The 22,410-nt window shown below is 44.8% G+C and overlaps 1 protein-coding gene across 1 annotated transcript in view; it reads left to right on the top strand.

Moving 5' to 3' along the window:
• Nucleotides 1–22,410, top strand: part of CGN (cingulin) — a 78,057-nt gene that overhangs the window by 11,667 nt on the left and 43,980 nt on the right. The window contains exon 2 of the mRNA XM_060758086.2: nucleotides 19,063–20,297. Within this exon, the coding sequence (XP_060614069.2) occupies nucleotides 19,092–20,297 (1,206 nt within the window). The 5' untranslated portion in view covers nucleotides 19,063–19,091. The remainder of the gene's footprint in view (nucleotides 1–19,062; nucleotides 20,298–22,410) is intronic.

Below are 22,410 nucleotides of genomic sequence, written 5' to 3'. Positions count from 1 at the left end.
TCTTTCTCGCATTCCTTCCCCCCTTTTCTTTCCCTTCCTCTTTCTCGCATTCCTTCCTTTTTTCTTCCCTGCTCTCCTTCCTTTCTTCTCTTCCTCCCCCCATCTTTTCTTTCCCTTCCTCTTTCTCTCCTTCCTTCCTCCTTTTCCCTTCCTTCCCCCTTTTCTGTCTCTTTCTTGCCTTCCTTCCTTCTTTTCCCTTCCTTCCCCCTTTTCTTTCCCTTCCTCTTTCTCGCCTTCCTTCTTTCCCCTTCCTTTCTCCCTTTTCTTTCCCTTCCTCTTTCTCTCCTTCCTTCCTTCTTTCCCCTTCCTCTCCCCCTTTTCTTTCCCTTCCTCTTTCTCGCCTTCCTTCCTTCTTTCCCCTTCCTTTCTCTTTTCCTTCACTTCCTCTTTCTCTCCTTCCTTCCTTCCTTCCTTCCTTCCTTTCCCTTCCTTCCTCCCTTTTCTTTCCCTTCCTCTCCTTCCTTCTTTTCCCTTCCTTTCCCCCTTTCTTTCCCTTCCTCTTTCTCTCCTTCCTTCTTTTCCCTTCTTTTGCCCTTTTCTTTCCCTTCCTCTTCCTCTCCTTCCTTCCTTCCTTTCCCTTCCTTCCCCCCTTTATTTCCCTTCCTCTCCTTCCTTCTTTTCTCTTCCTTCCCCTCTTTTCTTTCCCTTCCTCTTTCTCGCATTCCTTCCCCCCTTTTCTTTCCCTTCCTCTTTCTCGCATTCCTTCCTTTTTTCTTCCCTGCTCTCCTTCCTTTCTTCTCTTCCTCCCCCCATCTTTTCTTTCTCTTCCTCTTTCTCCCCATTCTTCCTTCTCTACCTATTCTTGGATTGCAACTCCCAACAGTCCCTCTGATCGAACTACCTACCTACCTATCTCTGTCTAATCAATCTATCTGGAGGATTGCTAGGAGTTGCAGTCCAGGAATAGGAAATTGGATATATGCAGGGATTGGGATACTCTCAAAGAAATGCAAGGAGAAGTAAACTTGCATCTTGGAAGCAGTGCATGTGGATAAACTCCTTCAGCAGCTCATGAAGCGAGACCACACTCCAAACACAACTTCTCTCTTCTTCCCTCCGTGCACCTGTATTGCTCAAGCCTGAACAATAATGTAACAGTATCCAAAAGTCCCAGGCTCAGCCATCTCCCCGGGATATTGCCAGACCAATCAGTTTCATGCATCTTATTTTACAGGTGACACACACACACTCACTGATCCCTTGCATGCTCCAACAAACTATGTTGTTTATAGCCAATATACAGGCAGTCCCTGAGTTACAAACAAGAATAGGTTCTGTAGGGTTGTGCTTACGTTGAATTTGTTTGGAGTTTGGAACAGGCACATTATATATGAGTGTGTATAAAAGCTTTGGATTGCATAGGGAAGGGTTAACACCCTGTGGTGTTTGTTTTGCTTTAAAAAAAATTCACTTTCTGTCCCTCTGATAATTGGATTGTGAAAAACGTGGCTTGTTATGGAAACAAGGATTGGAACTAAAGCTGGAAACTCCCTTTTCTCATGATGATAACTCTTTCAGGAATGAGTTTCCTTTCCGAGGGGTAGATTTCTCTCACTTCCAGTTGTCTCACCCCCATTCTTTACTATGAGTTGGATCTAAGTCGAATGTTTGTAACTTGGGGACTGTTTGTTTATGTCTTTTTTGGCAACCAGGACTCATTTTTGTCTCCCCTCCTGCAGCTGAGTTTCTTTTCTTGCCCTTTTATCTACTTAAATCTCACTAAAACCTGTCAGACCGCCTTTTTTTGGAGTTGGTTTGGGTTCCCCTTGAAAAGGGACAAAGACATGGCACTTAGGTTCTTCGATTGTCAATTAGTCTTGTTTCCAGGTTGTGATCGCTGAAGAGTTGCCATTTGAACTTTAGTCCCACAAGTCTGAACAATAATGTAACAGTATACAAAAGTCCCAGGAAGCGTACAGGAAGCAAACACCGGGGACGAATCCCTTTGCAAGTCTGGCATTAACCTTCTTTAATTATTGCACAAAGTTTGGAAGGAAACAGGGAAGCAGGATTGCATTGGTCGTGGTTAGGGCAGTGGTTGCGACTCCTTAATGCAGTTCCTCATGTTGTACTGACCCCCAATCATAACATTATTTTAGTGCTACTTCATAACTGTCATTTTGCTACTGTCGTAATTTGTCATGTAAATACCTGATATGCAGGATATGTTTTCATTCACTCTGTTCACCTGTATAGCTCAAGCCTGAACAACAATGTAACAGTACTCAATATGCCCAAATGGGAACACTGGTGGATTTTGGGGAAAATAGACCTTGACATTTGGGAGTTGTAGTTGCTGGATTTGGCATACAGAACTCCCATGTGAACAGAAAATACTGGAAGGGTTTGATGAGCATTGACCTTACAGAGCCCCCATGACCAGCAAAAAATACTGGAGACCTTTGGTGGAAATTCACCTTGATTTGGGGGAGTTGTAGTTCCAAAGAGCTCTATGAACCCAAACACTGATGGATAAAGACCAAACTTGACACACATACTTGGTATGTCAAAATTTGATTACTGGAGGGGTTTGCGGGGAACTGAAATTCCTTTCTGGGAGTTTTAGTTTATTAATTTATTTAGTACATTTCTATACCGCCCCCTCTTAGCCTTCCGGCGACTCAAGGCGGTTTACAAGGCAAGAATTCAGTGCCACCAAGGACACAATTAGAATATACAATATAAAAACCACCGATGATGGACCTGGGACCAACTTGGCACACAGATCCCCCATAACTAACTCAAACTACTGGAGGGCTTGGAGTGGACTGAGTCACTATAGTGGGAGTTGTAGTTTACCTTGCAACCAAAGAGCACACTGAACCTTACTGATGATGCATTTAGAGCGAACATGCCCAACATAACAAACTTTAAGTACTGGGTAGGCGGTTTACAAAGAGCCGCGGAAGCCGATCTAATCTCCCTAGGAAGGGCTTTCCATAGCCGAGGGGCAACCACTGGGAAGGCCCTGTCTCTCGTTCCCGCCAGCTGTACATCCAGAACCAGAGAAACTGCGACCTCCACCAATGATGGACCTACTGGAGGGGTTGGAGTGGACTGAGTTACTATAGTGGGAGTTGTAGTTTACCCTGCAACCAAAGAGCACACTGAACCCCATTGGTGATGCATTTAGAGCGAACGTGCTCAACATAACAAACTTTAAGTACTGAGGAGTTTTTCAGGATTTACGTGGCATAATGGGATTTGTAGTTTACCCACAACCTTATTTAAAAATTGACTTTTTCAAATAACCTGGCTAAGGAGTTGTGCATATTTTAATTTTCCACCCTGAACCTTTGGGGGGAATATTATTCCTTCCCTTGGCTGACGTTAAACTCTCAAGAGTTTGCAACGTGATGGATGGAGGGGGAGGTTTTGGAGTTTTCAAGATCCATTAATCCCTTTTGGAAGTGTAGAGAGTAGAGGAGGAATTATAAATTCCCATGCCTCTGAAATGTCAAGATCAGAGCCTTTGCTGCCATGCCGGGCTTGAAAAAGCCTGGATGTTCCTAGTTGACACTGAAGTCTTCAGATGCGGGCGCTGAGAGCGAGCAAAAAGTATTAGAGCATTTTCTGAAGAAGGAAGCAGCAAAGAAGTGTGTCTCAGGCCTTGAGGGATAAGCTGACATCCTTGCAGAAAGGATGAGTTTTGAAAAAATAGTAAATGCAGCTGTCTTCATCTTGAAATGTAGAATTTTTTACCCTGGATCCAAATATGCAAATGGAGAAAAACGTTGGTGACATAGCCTCATTTTTTTTTTTTTTTTGCAATGTTGGTTTGGGAGAATGAAACAAGAATCTTCATTTGGGGTTTGGAGAACAGAGAATGAGAGGACTTGTTTGTTGTTCTGTGCTTTTTGAGAACCCCAAACAGTATGGAACTCATTACCTGGAGAGATTAGGAAAGCCCCTACCCTAGAAACCTTTAAAAAGGACCTTAAAACCTGGCTCTTCTGCTGCGCCTTTGCTGAGTAGGTATACAACTTCACGCTATTGCTTAGCCACAATGTTTTTGTCATTGGAGTATACGCCCCCCTTTCATGGGAAAGCTCGATTCCACAATCCCCGTTTTAATGAGCCCCCCTCTGCAAATAACCTGCTTCTCCTTTTATCACACCTATGTTTTTAATCAGTTTTATTCAGTTTTTTAATTGGGTTGTTGTAGGTTTTTTTGGGCTATATGGCCATGTTCTAGAGGCATTTTCTCCTGATGTTTCGCCTACATCTATGGCAAGCATCCTCAGAGATAGTGAGGGATAGATGATAGAGTGATGGACCTAAGAGAGGCCTAACTTCAGGTCCCAATAGCTAGATAGACAGACAGACAGATAGATGATAGATAGATGGATGATATGTATTGTCGAAGGCTTTCATGGCCGGAATCACTGGGTTGTTGTAGGTTTTTTCGGGCTATATGGCCATGTTCTAGAGGCATTTTCTCCTGACATTTCGCCTGCATCTATGGCAAGCATCCTCAGAGGTAGTGTGTTGGACCTACGAGAGGCCTACCTCCAGGCCCCAATAGATAGACAGACAGATAGAGTGATGGACCTAAGAGAGGCCTACCTCCAGGTCCAGATAGATAGATAGATAGATAGATAGATAGATAGATAGAAGAGTGATGGACCTAAGAGAGCCTACCTTCAGGTCTCAATTGACTGACAGAACAATAGATAGATAGATAGATAGATAGCTTGAGCGGTGATGGCAAGATCGTCAGCGTAGATGAAACTCAGGCAGTAAGAGTTCAACCATTTCAAAGCTCCCTGCTTGAGCGAATATGGCACGATCGTCAGCGTAGATGAAACTCAGCAATAGCCAGTAAGAGTTCAACTATTTCAGAGCTCCCTGCTTGAGCGGTGATGGCACGATCGTCAGCGTAGATGAAACTCAGTAAGAGGCAGTAAGAGTTCAACCATTTCAAAGCTCCCTGCTTGAGCGGTAATGGCACGATCGTCATCGTAGATGAAACTCAGCAATAGGCAGTAAGAGTTCAACCATTTAAAAGCTCCCTGCTTGAGCGGTGATGTCATGATCATCAGCGTAGATGAAACTCAGTAATAGGCAGGAAGAGTTCAACCATTTCAAAGCTCCCTGCTTGAGCGGTGATGGCACGATCGTCAGCGTAGATTAAAGTCAGTAATAGGCAGTAAGAGTTCAACTATTTCAAAGCTCCCTGCTTGAGCGGTGATGGCATGATCGTCAGCGTAGATGAAACTCAGTAATAGGTAGTAAGAGTTCAACCATTTCAAAGCTCCCTGCTTGAGCGGTGATGGCACGATCATCAGCGTAGATGAAACTCTGTAATAGGCAGTAAGAGTTCAACCATTTCAAAGCTCCCTGCTTGAGCGGTGATGGCACGATCGTCAGCGTAGATGAATAATATTGTTTCTAGCACCCACTTTTTCCTTGATATTCAAGCAATGCTGGGTTTGGTGTTCAATAAAGGATCAATACAAGTTCCTGTCAGCTACAAGGACGTGCCTGTCACTCTGATTGCTCCTTCCCTGGGACATTGTGGTGTTGCTCCGCCGGTAAAAGGTCGTGGTTGTGCCTGAGGAATGCCATCCCGCCCACAGCGGCACCTGTGAAGGCGACGAGGCTGTGATGCAAGCTCAGGTGTGTCGGTTTCAGGTTTCTCCGGGCCGCCGAGTCGCTCAGCCAACATCCTCCTTTTTCTTTCCTCCTTTTCAACTGCCATTTTGGCTCAATGTTCAATGGTTTCCGTGACATTTCAGGGAACTGGAACACCTCCACCAGCCTCCTAAGGTGAGTCTGCTGCAACCTCTTCTCCTGACCAGGTAGACCTGGCTTTGTAGGCTTACACTGAGGCTTATTTCCAAAATATTCTGGAAAGGTTTGAAACTAAGGAGGGTGTTGTCTCGCCAAAGCAATAGGCTTGTAAGCACCACGTAGCACAATTTTTGCTCCTGGGTTATAAATGGCATTTCCTAATTGACTCTATCATTTAAAAAAACATGGAAAAAAGTTTATTAAATTGCAAAAACCTTTGCTTCTGCGGGACATCTTGCAGCATGTTTTGCTCTAGTTTTTCAATGACTATCTCATCAAGTTTCAGTTTGTAGCAGCCACAAAAACAAGGTTTCTGGAGTAAAACAACTACTTTCAACAGGAAATAACACTTTTCAACCCGCAACAGAAAATGTTTCAAAATGTGTTACATAGTCCAGTTGTATATTTTGATCTATTTGTGGTGAAGGAATTCTCTCCAAGGCTCGAGATAGAGCAGGCATGGGCAAACCTTCTAACTTGGGGGCCGCACGCTAGCAGTGATGGAAGGAAAGGAAGGAGGAAGGAAAGAGAGAGGGAAGGAGGGATGAAAGGGAGGAAGGATGGAAGTAGAAAGAGAGAGAGGGAGGGAGGAAAGAGGGAAGGAAGGAACAGTGGAAGGGAAGGATGTAAGGAAGGAGGGGAAGTAGGAAGAAAAAAGAAGGAAGGTAGAAAGAGGAGGATGGATGGAAGGAAGGGAAGGATAAAGGAAAGAGAAGGAAAGTCAAAATGAAGGAAGCATGAAACAGTGAAAGGGAAGGATGGAAGGAAGGGAAGTAGGAAGAAGATAGAAGGAGAAAGAGAGGGAGGAAAGAGACAAGGAAGGAAGGACAAAAAGGTAGAAGGGAAGAATAAAGGAGAGAGAGAAGGAAGGAGGGATGAAAGGGAGGAAGGATGGAAGTAGAAAGAGAGAGAGGGAGGAAAGAGGGAAGGAAGGAACAGTGGAAGGGAAGGATGTAAGGAAGGAGGGGAAGTAGGAAGAAAAACGAAAGAAGGTAGAAAGAGAAGGATGGATGGAATGAAGGGAAGGCTGAAAGAAGGGAAGGATAAAGGAAAGAGAGAAGGAAAGTCAAAAGGAAGGAAGCATGAAATGGTGAAAGGGAAGGATGGAAGGAAGGAAGGGAAGTAGGAAGAAGATGGAAGGAGAAAGAGAGAGAGGGAGGAAAGAGGCAAGGAAGGAAGGACGAAAAGGTAGAAAGGAAGAATAAAGCAAGGAGAGAAGGAAGGAAAGACGAAAATGAAGGAAATATGAAATGGTGAAGAAGGATGGAAGGAAGGGAAGGAGAACAACGGTGAGAGAGAGGAAAGAGGCAAGGAAGGATGGACAAAAAGATGGAAGGGAAGGATAAATGAAAGCAAAGGAAAGAAATATGAAAAGGAAGGAAGGAATGATGAAATGGTGGAATGGAAGGAAGGAAGGAGAACGACAGAGGGAGGAAAGAGGCAAGGAAGGAAGGATGAAAAGGTAGAAGGGAAGGATAAAGGAAAGAGTGAAGGAAGGGAAGACAAAAATGAAGGAAGGAAGGATGCAATGGTGGAAGGGAAGGATGGAAGGAAGGAGAAAGGGAGAGAGGGAGGAAAGAGGCAAGGAAGAAAGGATGAAAAGGTGGAAGGGAAGGATGGAAGGAATTAGGGAGGGAAGGACGAAAGGTTGGAAGGGAAGGATGGAAGGAAGCGGAGGAGGAATGAAAGGCAAAAGAGAGGGAAGGACAAAAGGGTGGAAGGAAGGATGGAAGGAAGGAAAGGAAGAGAGAAAGAAGGAGAGAGGGGTGGAAGGGAATAGAGGGAGAAAAGAGAAGGAAGGAAAGATGAAAGGGAAGGAGGGAAGGAAGGAAGGGAAAAGGATGGAAGGGAAGGAGAAAGATAGAGAAGGGGGAAGGAGGAAGGAAAGAGAAAAAGAAGAAAGGGTGGGATATGGTGAGAGAGAAGAGGGCTTGAGAAAGGGAAAAGGAAGACATCTGAGGCTGTTAGGAATTGTGGTTGTTGGAGTCCAAAACACTTGGGAGGGCCGAAGTTTGCCTATGCCTGATAGACATTGAGGCCATGGAGCCTGATGGCTGTAGGCTAGAATGGGGATGGTGGGATTCCTCCTTCTAGCCTACATGAACCTGACGGACAGGTTATGCGGCTATGCGCCGTTCCATGTAGGTTCATCTTGTTACCCTAACGATCTTACAGAGCATTGGAATAACAAGCTGTGGATTACAGTCTCTCTCTCCTTACCTTCGTTTCCTAGGCTTTTGGGCCCTGGAGATTTCAGAAAGCATTTAATTCCAATGCCAACCAGGTGACAAGGTTTGGCTCGCGCTTTCTTATTGCTCCCCGCCGGCATACATCTTTCGGTTGTGTGCATTTTGTGGCAGCTTTCGGTCCTGCTTAATCATCTTCCCAAAGTGTTTTATGTGATGTGGTTTGAACCGTAGAGTACTTATGGGATGTGTTATTAAATGCTGGGTAATAATGTTTTAATTGGTGGAAGTAGTAAAAAGAAGGCTTGTGCCTGAAAGCAATGCATGTGCTCTTCTATCCTTGGGCTCTCTGGTTAGCCCTTAAGTATTGAGGCCTAGACCATATATAGGCCAGGTGCATAGAAATACATGCAGTATTAAAAACAATATACTGTATATACTCGAATATAAGCCTAGTTTTTCAGCCCCCCTTTAAGGCTAAAAAAGTCCTCCTAGGCTTATACTCGAGTCAAGGTTATTTATTATTTTACTCTGTTATTAGTATTATTTTTATTACATTTACTAGCTTGGGGACCTGGTGCTGCCCGGGTTATTTGAGAAAGGAATTGTGTATCAAGGTTGGTCTTTATCAGTTATTTATATGGCTTGCAGTGGTCTCAGGAAGTTAGTGAAAGTACTGTGACTCCCATCATCTGTGGTCCATCCTCCTCCAAAATGCACCAGGATGGAGAGTGGGTCATGGGGGCTCTGTGTGCCAAGTTTGGTCTTGTTCAGTCATTGGATGAGGGTTGCAGCGGTCTCGGAATGTGAGTGGAGGTACTTCAAGTCCCATCATCCATGGTCTGCCCTCCTCCAAACCGCAGTAGGATGTAGAGTGGGTCACGGGGTCTTGGTGTAGCAAGTGTGGTCTTTATCGGTCTTTGTTGGGGGCCACAGTGGTCCCTGGGAACCAAACCGTTTGAAAGTACTACAAATCCCATAATCTGTGGTCCATCTCCCCCAAATCACACCAAGACGTAAAGGGGTTCATGGGGGTTATATGTGCCAAGTTTGGTCCAGGTGCGTCACCCGTGTTGGTCACAGTGGCTTGTGAAAGTGGCAGCCAATCAGAAAGCTGCCACATACACTTCCGCCCTTCCTTCCTCCGCATGCATACATACAAACATTCACTTTTATATATATAATATATATATATATATATATATAATGGATATATATAGATATATATAGATAGATATAGATATATAGATATAGAATATTTTACTCTTATTTTTATTATTACCTTTACATTATTTTACTGCACTATTATTTTATTATGTTTATTATTTTATTCTATGTATTATTATTACATTTATTATTTTACTCTATTATTATTATTATTAAATTTCCATTATTTACTCTATTATTATTATTATTATTATTATTACATTTATTATTTTTCTCTATTATTATTGGAAGGATACGTGAGCACATTGACATTGAAGAAGATTAGAATAATGGTTTCATCAGAGTTGGATAGTCTTATCTTAAATTACAGTTTTAGGTAAATGCACAAAAACGTTTAACCTACTGATGATTTTCAGTAGCAGCTGCATTTTTCATCCTCGGCTTATACTCGAGTCAATACATTTTCCAAGTTTCTTGTCGTAAAATTAGGTGCCTCGGCTTATATTCGGGTCGGGTTATGCTCGAGTATATACAGAAAAACAATTGGCATGCAGATCTTGGCTGTTAAAATTCAATACTGCTAAAATACAATATAGCGTATCACATTCAAACAGCGATATTAAAATTTAGATTAATTTCTGTTTACTAAGGGCATCCCTTTAGAAGTCGACCGCAATGTCAGAATAAATTAAGTCTGGATTTTCATTGCTGCCAGGGCAAAAAGGAAAAACATAGGACTGGCATCAGAGAGGAGATCGGAAATATTTCCCGACACATTACATTCGACCAGCATTTCTCAACCTGGGGGCCAGGACCCCTGCGGGAGGGTCGCAGAGGGGGTTTCAGAGGGGTCTCCAAAGACAACAGAAAATATATATTTCTCATGGTCTTAGGAACCCCTTTGGCAGAGAAGGATGAAGATCTCTCCACTTGACCTTCTCTTCCTTTTTGGAAACAGTGGGCGAATCCTCCCCCAAAAGCCCTCCTCCGTTGTGATTGGCAGGCCTCACAGCCAAGGGTTTCTGAGACTCCAAGCAGGGAGGGGAGAGCAGGCGTGTGTGGTGCGCATGCGTGAGCGATGGAGAGCATGCGAGGCTGGAGGGGGGCTTGTGCCAGCGGGTCCCTTCAAGGCATGGTGGTTCTCAGTGGGAAGTTTAACTCATTCTACCATTAGTGGGGTTCAGATTGTAGGTGAACTATAAATCCCAGCAACTAGAACTCCCACATGTCAAGACCTATTTTCCCCCAAACTCCACCAGTGTTCACTTTTGGGCATATTGAGTATTCGTGCCAAGTTTGGTCCAGATCCATCATTGTTTGAGTCCACAGTGCTCTCTGGATGTAGGTGAACGACAGCTCCCAAACTCAAGGTCAATGCCCACCAAACCCTTCCAGTATTTCTGTTGGTCATGGGAGTCTTGTATGTCAAGTTTGGTTCAATTCCATCGTTGGTGGGAGATCAGACTGCTCTTTGATTGTGGTTGAACTCTATATCCCAGTAACTACAATTCCCAAATATCAAGGTCTGTTTCCCCCAAGTGTGAACACTGGTGGGGTTTGGGGAAAAATCTGCTGTTCATGTTTGGGCATATGAAATATTCATACCCAGTTTGGTCCAGATACATCATTGTTTGAGTCCACAGTGCTCTCTGGATGTAGGTGAACTACAACTTCCAAACTCAAGGTCAATGCCCACCAAACCCATCCAGTATTTCTGTTGGTCATGGGAGTCCTGTATGTCAAGTTTGGTTCAATTGCATCATTGGTGGAGATCAGAGTGCTCTTTGATTGTAAGTTAACGTTGAATCCCAGCAACTACAACTCCCAAATGACAAAGTGAACACTCCTTTTCCCAATGTTCATATTTGGGCATATTGAGTGCCAAGTTTGGTCCAGATCCATCATTGTTTGGATCCACAGTGCTTTCTGGATGTAGGTGAACTACAATTCCCAAACTCTAGGTCAATGAAATACCTTTCCAGTATTTTCTGTTGGTAGGGGAGTTCTGTATGTCGAGTGTGGTTCGATTCCATCGTTTGGTGGCGTTCAGAATGCTCTTTGATTGTGGATGAACTATAAATCCCATGCCTGGGCTATAGCATTCCCATCTTTGGTGTTGTGAAAGGCCTTGATTCTTCTCTTGGATCGGATCGCTTTGTTTTCCTCCTCCTTCCAGAGCCCTCTCTCTGGCCTCTTTCGCAGGTAGAAATCTGAAATCTCACGGGCTCTGTTCCGGGCCCCGCCTTCCCTTTCTGTTTGTTTGGCCTGGCGAGGAAACGCTGCCAACTTCTTCATGGGCATCGGATCCGCTTCCTCGGACTGATAATCCGGAGTTGGCCTCCTCCCAGGGATTGTTGGATGGAAACAAAAAGGAAGGGCTGCCGTTCTGTTTTGGATCCAAAGGGTCCTTGGCCACGTCAACAGCGCTGGTAGAAAAACCAAGCTCCCCCAAAACGGGTGCCGTTGTCCCCTCACCGAGCTTGCTTTCAAAGCTTGCAAAGGACGGTGAAAGGTGCCGAGTCTTGGAAATACAGAGCATTCTTGTTCAAGTTTTTTCTGATTTATGAAGATCAAGTTATTTCGGGGTTTTCCTGTCCAGATTAATTGGCTTCCTTCCAAGGCTGAGAGAGTGTGACTTCCCGATTGGGTTTTCAAACCCTGCTCGTCACAATCCACTGTTCAAACCACGATGCAGGTCTTACCTAACCTCAAAGCTTGCTAGATATGTGCTGTATTGAAGTATTCTCTGTTCTGTATCACCAGTGGATTTTTTTCGTGTCAGGAGTGACTTGAGAAACTGCAAGTTGCTTCTGGTGTGAGAGAATTGGCCGTCTACAAGGACGTTGCCCAGGGGACTCCCGGATGTTTTACCATCCTGTAGGATGCTTCTCTCATGTCCCCACTTAAGGAGCTGGAATTCCTGTGTTTGTGAGTCATTGACTGGGGTAATATATTTTCCCACGTCAGGAATGACTTGAGAAACTACAAGTCCCTCCTGTTTAAGAAAATTGGCTGTCTACAAGGACGTTGTCCAGGGGATTCCTGGCTATTTTACCATCTTGTGGAAGGCTTATCTCATGTTCTCACATGAGGAGCTGGAATCTGTTTGTGAGTCATTGACTGGGGTAGTTTTTTCCCCCACATCACTCGCAGTTTCTCAAGGAGTGACTTGAGAAACTGCAAGTCGCTTCTGGTGTGAGAAAATTGGCTGTCTACAAGGACATTGCCCTGGGGATTCCCTAATGTTTTACCATCCTGTGGGAGGCTTCTCTCATGTCCTCACATGAGGAGCTGGAGCTGGAATCCTTTTGTTTGTGAGTCATTGACTGGGGTAGTTTTTTTCCTGCATCAGGAGTGGCTTGAGAAACTGCAAGTCCCTCCTGTTTGAGAAAATTGGCTGTCTACAAGGACGTTGCCCAGGGGATTCCCGGATGTTTTACCATCCTGTGGAAGGCTTCTCTCATGACCCCGGTTGAGGAGCTGAAGCTGGAAACCCTTTCTTTGTGAGTAATTTGACTGGGGTAGTTTTTTGTCCATGTCAGAAGTGACTTGAGAAACTACAAGTCGCTTCTGGTGTGAGAGAATTGGCTGTCTATAAGGACATTGCCCAGAGGAATCCCGGATGTCCTGTAAGGATGCTTCTCACATATCCCCACTTGAGGAGCTGGAGCTGGAATCCCTTTGTGAGTCATTTGACTGGGGTAGTTTTTTTTTTCCGCATCAGGAGCGACTTGAGAAATTGCAAGTCACTTCTGGTGTGAGAGAATTGGCTGTCTATAAGGACGTTGCCCAGAGAACGCCCGGACGTTTTACCATCCTCTCAGAGGCTCCTCTCATGACCTCAGTTGAGGAGCTGGAGCTAGAATCCCTTTGCTTGTGAGTCATTAACTGAGGTAGGTTTTGTTTTCATGTCAAGAGTGACGAGAAACTGCAAGTCCCTCCTGTTTGGGAAAATTGGCTGTCTACAAGGACGTTGCCCAGGGGGTTCCCGGATGTTTTACCATCCTGTAGGATGCTTCTCTCATATCCCCGCTTGAGGAGCTGGAGCTGGAATCCCTTTGTTTGTGAGTCATTGACGGGGGTAGGTTTCCCCCTCCCCTCCCAGTATCAGCCATTGATTGAGGTTCTGGATTTTAGCCTGCCACTTTTGGACTCTCGCTTGCTGAGATAGATAGATAGATAGATAGATAGATAGATAGATAGATAGATAGATAGATTTTTAGCCTGCCACTTTTGGACTCTCGCTTGCTGAGATACATAGGTAGATAGATAGATTTTTAGCCTGCCACTTTTGGACTCTCGCTTGCTGAGATAGATAGATAGATAGATAGATAGATAGATAGATAGATAGATAGATAGAGTGATGGACCTAAGAGAGGCCTATCTCCAGGTCCAGATAGATAGGTAGGTAGGAAGGTAGGTATATATGTATGTATATTTGGCTGGCTCCACGTTGCCTTGGCTGTTCTGTCCAAATCCAAGGCGCCCACACCGCTCTGTGATGTTTCCATCCTCGAGAAGGATGGAAGATGGCAAAGAACTGAGCTCAGCATTCCTCCTTCTTCTTTCATATCCCGTTCCCTCCTTCCTCTCCCCTCCAAGCCCTGCATCGGCTGCCCAAATCGGAAGCCTGTCTCCACGTCATTGGGTCCGTACCCCTTTTATTTCCCCCTCCTCCCGTTCACGGCATCTTCCTCCCTGTCATTTTGGCCCCTTTCTGTGCAGATTTGGAGTTTCCCCTTCTCCATCCCTCCCTGAAACCCTTGGAAAAGTCTGCCTTTGGGACGAAGAGGAGGAGGAGGAAGGTTTCGAAGTGTCCATTCCCTCAAGGACACTTTGCTTCGCCTGGCAGCTTTTCCTGCAGGGGAAAAAAAGCTCCCGGTGTTCCTTCTCTAGCCGGGGGACGGACGGATGCCACAATGCAGCCCCATGTGCTTCCGAGAAGCATCTCCTTCGGACCGAGCGGAGTCCCAGCCTCCCTCATCCTAGCTAACCTCTTCCTGAATATATATACATAGATTTATTTTTTCCCCCCTTTCTGTGGCTCGCGTCCACGGACTGCGCACACCCACGTCCAGTCGCAGTGAGTATGCAGCATTATGCCACGGAAAAGGGGGGCCGGATGGGTCTTTCTGAGAGTTGCCTTCTACGCTGTGCCCCATAAAAAATGTCATTTGAGCCGCTGCGGTGTGGAAATGTCCCCCTTTTTCCCCCTCCCCATATTCTGCATTTCCCCCCATTTCTGAGGTTGCTTGAGAATCCTGCTGATGCTGCGCGATTTGTCTAATTGAGGCGCTTTTCAGTCCCCGGCTCATTAACCGTGGGAGCCGGGATGCTCCGGGTTTCGGATATTTGCGTATTCTTTTTGTCCTCTTTTTTTTTTTGCGGGTGGCAACAATTCACTCTTTGTTGTCTTCCAGGTCGGGAGTGTCCCATTCGGTGGGGGTGTTAAGAGGGTCATGGCAGCTCCATTCATCCCAATGGGAAGGAGGACACACGAGCCGGGGAAAGTTCCCCCAGGAAGATGGGCATTGTAAAGATTTTTCAGGCGTTTTGTGGAATGCAAACTCCAGCATCCTTCCCTATTGTCTTTGCTGGCTCCAAGGCAGCTGGGCAATGCAATCCAACAGTGTCTGGAGGCCAATATAGTCTATGGGGAGGCTAAAGCACAAAGTGAAGAGGCAGAAGCATTCTTTTTTTCATCATGTACTCATCCCAGCCTCCCTTCCTCTCTCTCTCCCTCTCCATGAAGCCAAACATACCAGGAATAAAAACCATTTTGTGGAATGCAAACTCCAGCATCCTTCCCTATTGTGTTTGCTGGCTCCAAGGCAGCTGGGCAATGCAATCCAACAGTGTCCTGAGAGCCATATAGTCTATGGGGAGGCTAAAGCACAAAGTGAAGAGGCAGAAGCATCCTTTTTTTCATCCTGTACTCATTCCAGCCTCCCTTCCTCTCCCTCTCCATGAAGCCAAACATACCAGGGATAAAAACCACACCAAATCAACTAACCCAAAATTGGGTTGTTGTAGAGTTTTTCAGGCTATATGGCCATGGTCTAGAGGCATTCTCTCCTGACGTTTCACCTGCATCTGTGGCAAGCATCCTCAGAGGTAGTGAAGTCCTCAAAGTGGACAAGAGCACAAGGCACGGAGGCTGCTCCCTTGTGTTCCTAAAGCATTGGCACAAATACCCGATATTTCACAAAGTGAAGAGGCAGAGGCATTCTTTTTTTCATCCTGTACTCATTCCAGCCTCCCTTCCTTTCCCTCTCCCTCTTCATGAAGCCAAACATACCAGGAATAAAAAACACACCAAATCAACTAACCCAAAATTGGGTTGTTGTAGAGTTTTTCAGGCTATATTGCCATGGTCTAGAGGCATTCTCTCCTGACATTTCACCTGCATCTGTGGCAAGCATCCTCAGAGGTAGTGAAGTCCTCAAAGTGGACAAGAGCAAAACAGACAAGAGCACAAGGCACAGAGGCTGTTCCCTTGTGTTCCTAAAGCATTGGCACAAATAGCCGATATTTCACAAAGCGAAGAGGCAGAGGCATTCTTTTTACGTCCTGTACTCATCCCAGCCTCCCTTCCCCCCCCTCTCTCTCCCTCTCCTCTTCATGAAGCCAAACATACCAGGAATAAAAACCACACCAAATCTACTAACCCAAAGTTCCTCAAAGTGGACAAGAGCACGAGGCACGGAGGCTGCTCCCTTGAAACCCTAAAGCAGTGTTTGTCAACTTTCCTAATGCCACGACCCCTTAATACAGTTCCTCATCTTGTGGTGACCCCAGCCATAACATTATTTTCATTGCTCTCTCTCTCTCTTCATGAAGCCAAACATACCAGGAATAAAAACCACACCGAAACTTCTAACCCAAAGTTCCTCAAAGTGGACAAGAGCAAAACAGACAAGAGCACGAGGCACAGAGGCAGCTCCCTTGTGTTCCTAAAGCAGTGTTTCTCAACCTTTCTAATGCCACGACCCCTTAATACAGTTCCTCATGTTGTGGTGACCCCAGCCATAACATTATTTTTGTTGCTATTTCATAACTGTAACTTTGTTAATATCTAATATTCAGGATGTATTTTCTTTCGCTAAATGAACATTGGCACAAATGCCCGATATTGTGGCAAGGAAGCACAAAGTGAAGAGGCAGAGGCATTCTTTTTTCATCCTGTACTCATTCCAGCCTCCCTTCCTCTCTTGCTCCCTCTCTTCATGAAGCCAAACATACCAGGAATAAAAACCACACCAAATCTACTAACTCAAAGTTCCTCAAAACGGACAAGAGCACGAGGCACGGAGGCTCCTCCCACGGTGTTTCTCAACCTTCCTAATGCCACAACCCCTTAATACAGTTCCTAATGTTGTGGTGACCCCAGTCACAACATTATTTTTGTTGCTATTGCATTACTATAATTTTGCTACTGTTATGAATTGTCACGTAAATATCTGATCTGCAAGGATGTATTTTCATTCACTGGACCAAATTTGGCACAAGAAATATGGCTCTTTGGCCTGTTGGATTGTTGTCGTTCAGTTGTGGCAGGAATTGTGATACCCAGCATTCCTTGCCACTGCATATACTGGCTAGGACTTCTGGGAATTGCAGTACAACTTTCAAAGGATGTAAATCCAAATGGGAAGCAGATCCCATTCTCCTCCAAATGTTTAATTTTCCGGTGTCGTCTTCTCTGCGCTTTTCACAAGTGTTTGGGGTCAAGGCAAACAAGGCCTATGTACTTAGGCAGTCTTGCGGCTTCTCGCTCATTGTGTTGTCGATCCACTTTATTGTCTCTTGGTGTGTTCTGAGTGTGGATTGAATGCTCTCTTTGTTTGCCAGAATACACAGAAAGGAAAGGACAGACAGGCTGAACTTCCTGGAGTCTTGTATCCCATTAACCCCTGACTAAGTGGCTGGTATTGGAGACAGTGGGAGTTGTAGTCTTCAAAGTCTGTACTGTCTAGTCTGGGAGAAGTGTCCTGGAGACAGAAATTGGAGCTTTTATACACATTGATAGTGCGGTGATTCCACTTTGAAGAACCCTGGGACTTGTAGTTTAAGGAGGAGGTATTCAGCCAAGTACTACAAATCCCAAGTTTTCACAGGAAACATTTGACAAGTCTGGATAGCTTTTACTGTGATTTGCTTAATGGGATTTTGACTTGACTCGTTCTCATCATTGCAGGTTGTATTCTATTTTGAATGTTTACGTTTTGTCGGGTTTCGAATCTAAAACCTTCGAAATACAAACATGGAAACAGAATTTAGAATGCATTGTTTTTAAGGTTGCAGGCTGGGTGCCGTGCAAAAGGCCACCCTACAGGCATTATTCGCCGATACATCACACAGTCCAATACAAAATCCAGCATAGGGATCTTGTTTGCTGTGTACTAATTTTGCTCTGTATCTAATAATAATAATAATAATAATAATAATAATAATTATTATTATTATTATTATTATTATTGAACTGCAAAGTCTCTGGCACAAGCCAATCAAGGTGGTCCCAGAAATGAGAAATGGCTTTCTCATTTCAGAGCTAAACTAGACCTTGGCCTGCACTTAAAAACTATCAACCATCTGTCACCTGCAAAAGGCATTATTTGTCGATACATCTCACAGTCCTAGACACTTTGGAAGTGTCCAATACAAAATCCAGCATAGGGATCTTGTTTGCTATGTACTAATCTTGTTTGCTGTGTACTAATCTTGTTGTGCATCTAATAATCATCATCATCATCACACAGTCCTAGACGTTTGGGAACTGTTCGACTTGTGATTTTGCGATACGAATTGCAGCATATAGATCTTGTTTGCTGTGAAATACTGTGTTTTGTGTCAGTAAAGATGATAATAATAATAATAATAATAATAATAATATCACACAGTCCTAGATGTTTGGGAAGTGTTCGACTTGGGATTATGTGATACAAAATCCAGCATATAGATCTCATTTGCTGTGACATTCTGTGCTTTTGTGTCAATAATAATAATAATAATAATACATCACACAGTCCTAGTTGCTTGGGAAGTGTTCGGTTTGTGATTTTGTGATACGAAATCTAGCATATAGATCTCGTTTGCTGTGACATGCTGTGTTTTTGTGTCAGTAAAATAATAATAATAATAATAATAATAATAATACATCACACAGTCCTAGACGCTTGGGAAGTGTTCAACTTGGGATTTTGTGATACGAAATCCAGCATATAGATCTTGCTTGCTGTGACATACTGTGTTTTTGTGTCAGTAAAATAATAATAATAATAATAATAATAATAATAATAATATAAAAGGGCCTTGGATTGACCACCTCTCTTTTTGATAAACCGTATTTTTTCTCACTGTGTTACACAAGCTTTCTCTTTTTTGGAGCTAAACTAGGCCAAGGTCTTTCCCTAAAACTAACCAGGACTTAATCTGTACTTTTGATAAAAAGTGTTGTTGTGGTCATACTTGGAATAGGCACAATTCTGGGTTGCTGATGATGGAGAAACTTATTCCTAACTCTTGGGGAAAATAGACTTTAAAAAATCAGAAAAATAGAGCGTGACTCTTGCAAAGAAACCTTAATTTGTGGGGATTACCGGGGGGGAAAGATAAGCAACGGGGAAAAGGATAAATACAAGTTGAACCTATTCGTGGCATGACGGAAATGGGCAGAAGGATGTTTTCCTTTCTCCCAACGGGAGAAGTATAGTGTCTAGCATTTCCGAGGCAGTACTTTCCAATCAAAGCAGTGTAAGTCAGACCCACAATTGCAGAGGCCCAGCTTTACACTACTTCAGATTTAAGGTAGAGCCGGCTGTGCCCCTTTGCACCACTGGCACAACTGTTCTGCTGCCAGTATCCCTTCCATTGTGGCCTTGGTTTTGAATTTCTCTTCCCTTCCGTCCCCATTCAGGATCCTTGGAGGCCCCAAACCCGTAGGACATGGACCACCATATGAATGGCACCATGGCGGAGAAGCACAGCCCCATGGACTATGGGGTCCAGATCCGTTTCATCAATGATCTCAAAGAGCCCAGCAAGTCCCAGAAGCTCCGTCCCAAGGCCTCCAAGCCGGGCTCTTATGGGGTGGCGGTGCGGGTCCAAGGCATCGACGGGCAGCCCTTCGTGGTCCTCAACAGTGGCGAGAAAGGGGGGGACTCCTTCGGGGTGCAGATCAAAGGTGAGAGCAAATACGGGATGCCCTCCAGGAGCCCGCAGGTTGAGGAGGCCTTCCCAGGATCCCCTGGGGCTGCTTCATCATCCAAGGATGCATCGGGGTCTATCAGCTCCGACTCCGACCTGCCGGAGAACCCGTACGGCATGAAGCCCTCCCGCTACGGCTCTCACTACAGCACATCAGACGAGGAGCAGGTCTCGAAGCGGGGGGTTCCGAAATCGGACAGCCTGGATGGGGCCCGGTTGTCCCGCAATAGCATCGCTTCACCCCCTCAGGGAGGCTACCGGACTCTGCCCCATAAGAAGTCCTCTGGGGAGCAGCTTCGGCGGACACAATCCCACGGCTCCCTCCTCAGCTCCGAATCCCAGGATCTGGCCCCTCCTCGGACTCTGCCTGCTCCTGCTCCCCAGACAACGGGAGGAGCGGTGCGGAGCAACAGCCTCATGAACCTCGCTGGACGCAGACTGTCCAGCCCCAGGGAAGATGGTGGCGTTGTCACCGGGTTGCGACCCGTCCAGAAGTCCCCCCAATTTGGTTCGGATGGGACTCCGGCTGCCGACACGGGAGGCGACGTTGAAGGCAGCGATATCGACACTAAGCCCCTCTCCTCGGTTGACTCGCTCATCCACAAGTTCGATGGGAAGGCCCAGAACCGAGGCCGGGCCTCCCGGAGAAGCCGCATGTCTCTGGACGACCGGAAGCGCTCGCAGAGCCTGGACGGGAGAGTTGCTCTCCGCGACACAGCCGATTCCCGGGAGTTGAGTATGAAGGACAGCCAGGGGGGATTCAGAGAGGGAGTGCGGCCTTCTGCGTTGAAGCAGCTTGGATCGGGCAACGCTTCAGGGACCAGGAGCCTCGGCCGACCCGTTGGGTCACAGCAGAAGCAGAATGGGTTGGACAAGTCCAAGCTGACTCGGGAGTGGGTCAACAAGACCGTGGAGGAGCCCAGAAAAGTGCCATCAGACCTGCAGGTAATTTGCTCTATTACCGTTTTGTGTCTTGTTTTCCCTCCAATCCAGTGTTCTTTCTGCACTACGCAATTGTCGCACTGCTGTTGCCACATCCCGACAAAATCCCGGGATTTGTCATTTAGGGAGGTGTTAAATATCTCACTCTACACCCCAAATCATAGGGCTGTAGTGGTGCAGTGGATTGAATCTCTGAGCTCAGCCCCTCAGGGGTGAATTCCAATGGATATGCCATATGAGTGAAGAGAGGGGACCAGGAAGACAGTTCCACCTTGTCTCCTGCGCTGTGCTAATAATATAATATAATACAATGCATTGTATATACATTTAATATTGATGTTGTAATATAATACTAATAATATTCCAACGGATATGCCATATGAGTGAAGAGAGGGGGCCAGGAAGACAGTTCCACCTTGTCTCCTGCACTGTGCTAATAACACAATACAATATAATATAATACATTGTATATACATTTAATATTGATATTATAATGAAATATAGTACTAATAATATTCCAATGGATATGCCATATGAGTGAAGAGAGGGGGCCAGGAAGACAGTTCCACCTTGTCTCCTGCACTGTGCTAATAATATAATATAATATATTGTATATACATTTAATATTGATGTTGTAATATAATACTAATAATATTCCAATGGATATGCCATATGAGTGAAGAGAGGGGGCCAGGAGGACAGTTTCACCTTGTCTCCTGTGCTGTGCTAATAATATAATATAATACATTGTATATACATTTAATATTGATACTATAATGTAATATAATGCTAGTAATATTCCAACGGATATGCCATATGAGTGAAGAGAGGGGGCCAGGAAGACAGTTCCACCTTTTCTCCTGCACTGTGCTTATAATATAATATAATACATTGTATATACATTAAATATTGATACAATGTAATATAATGCTAGTAATATTCCAATGGATGTGCCATATGAGTGAAGAGAGGGGGCCAGGAAGACAGTTCCACTTTGTCTCCTGCACTGTGCTAATAGTATAATATAATATAATACATTGTATATACATTTAATATTGATATTATAATGTAATATAATACTAATATTCCAACGCATATGCCATATGAGTGAAGAGAGGGGGCCAGGAAGACAGTTCCACATTGTCTCCTGCACTGTGTTTATAATATAATATAATACATTGTATATACATTAATAATGATATTATAGTGTAATATAATACTAATAATATTCCAATGGATATGCCATATGAGTGAAGAGAGGGGGCCAGGAGGACAGTTTCACCTTGTCTCCTGCACTGTGCATATAATATAATATAGTGGTGCAGTGGGTTAAACCACTGAGCTGCTGAACTTGCTGAAAGATCAGTGGTTCGATCTGGGGAGCGGGATGAGCTCCCGCCGTTAGCCCCAGCTTCTGCCAACCTAGCACCTTGAAAACATGCAAATGTGATTAGATCAATATGTACTGCTTTGGTGGGAAGGTAAGGGTGCACCATGCAGTCATGCTGGCCACATGACCTTGGAGGTGTCTGTGGAAAACGCTGGCTCTTTGGCTTCGAAATGGAGATGAGCGTCAGAGTCCCAGAGTAGGAATTGACTAGACTTAATGTCAGGGGAAAACGTTTACCTTTACTTAAATGTCTTCCTTGGAGGACCTAGAGATTTATTTGTCCCCAGCTCTTTATTTATTTATTTATTTGCTGTATTTTGAGCAACATGTAAACTTTTCTCCCCTCGGAGATCAGATTTTTTTTTTTTTTCTGTTCCGTGAGATGCGGACGAAATGCAAAACAGTTGCAAAAATGAGGTCTCGGAGTGCCAGAACAGAACAACATGGCCTTCGGGAAAGTGAAATGCATGAGATGGCATGAGTCTTCTTTTTTGTGCCTTTGTTGTTAAAGGGCAGAATCTGTCTGCAAAAAATTGGAAAAGATTGAAACCCTACGGGTGAATTCTACGTCCTCTCTTGCATCCTCACATTTGTGGTATGGTTTCATAGGAAGCCTCCCCATAAAATGATGGAGAGACTCATTCAATGGTCTATCTATCCCAAAATCACCGGATCCTGTCTGATCTTGGATGCTCAGAAGGGTCTGCCCTGGCTATTCCCTGGAAG

Source organism: Anolis sagrei, chromosome 12 (genome assembly GCF_037176765.1).
Source record: "Anolis sagrei isolate rAnoSag1 chromosome 12, rAnoSag1.mat, whole genome shotgun sequence".
Classification (NCBI taxonomy): domain Eukaryota; kingdom Metazoa; phylum Chordata; class Lepidosauria; order Squamata; family Dactyloidae; genus Anolis; species Anolis sagrei.
Note: the sequence above shows the minus strand (reverse complement) of the source record. Positions and strands in the feature narration are given on the sequence as shown.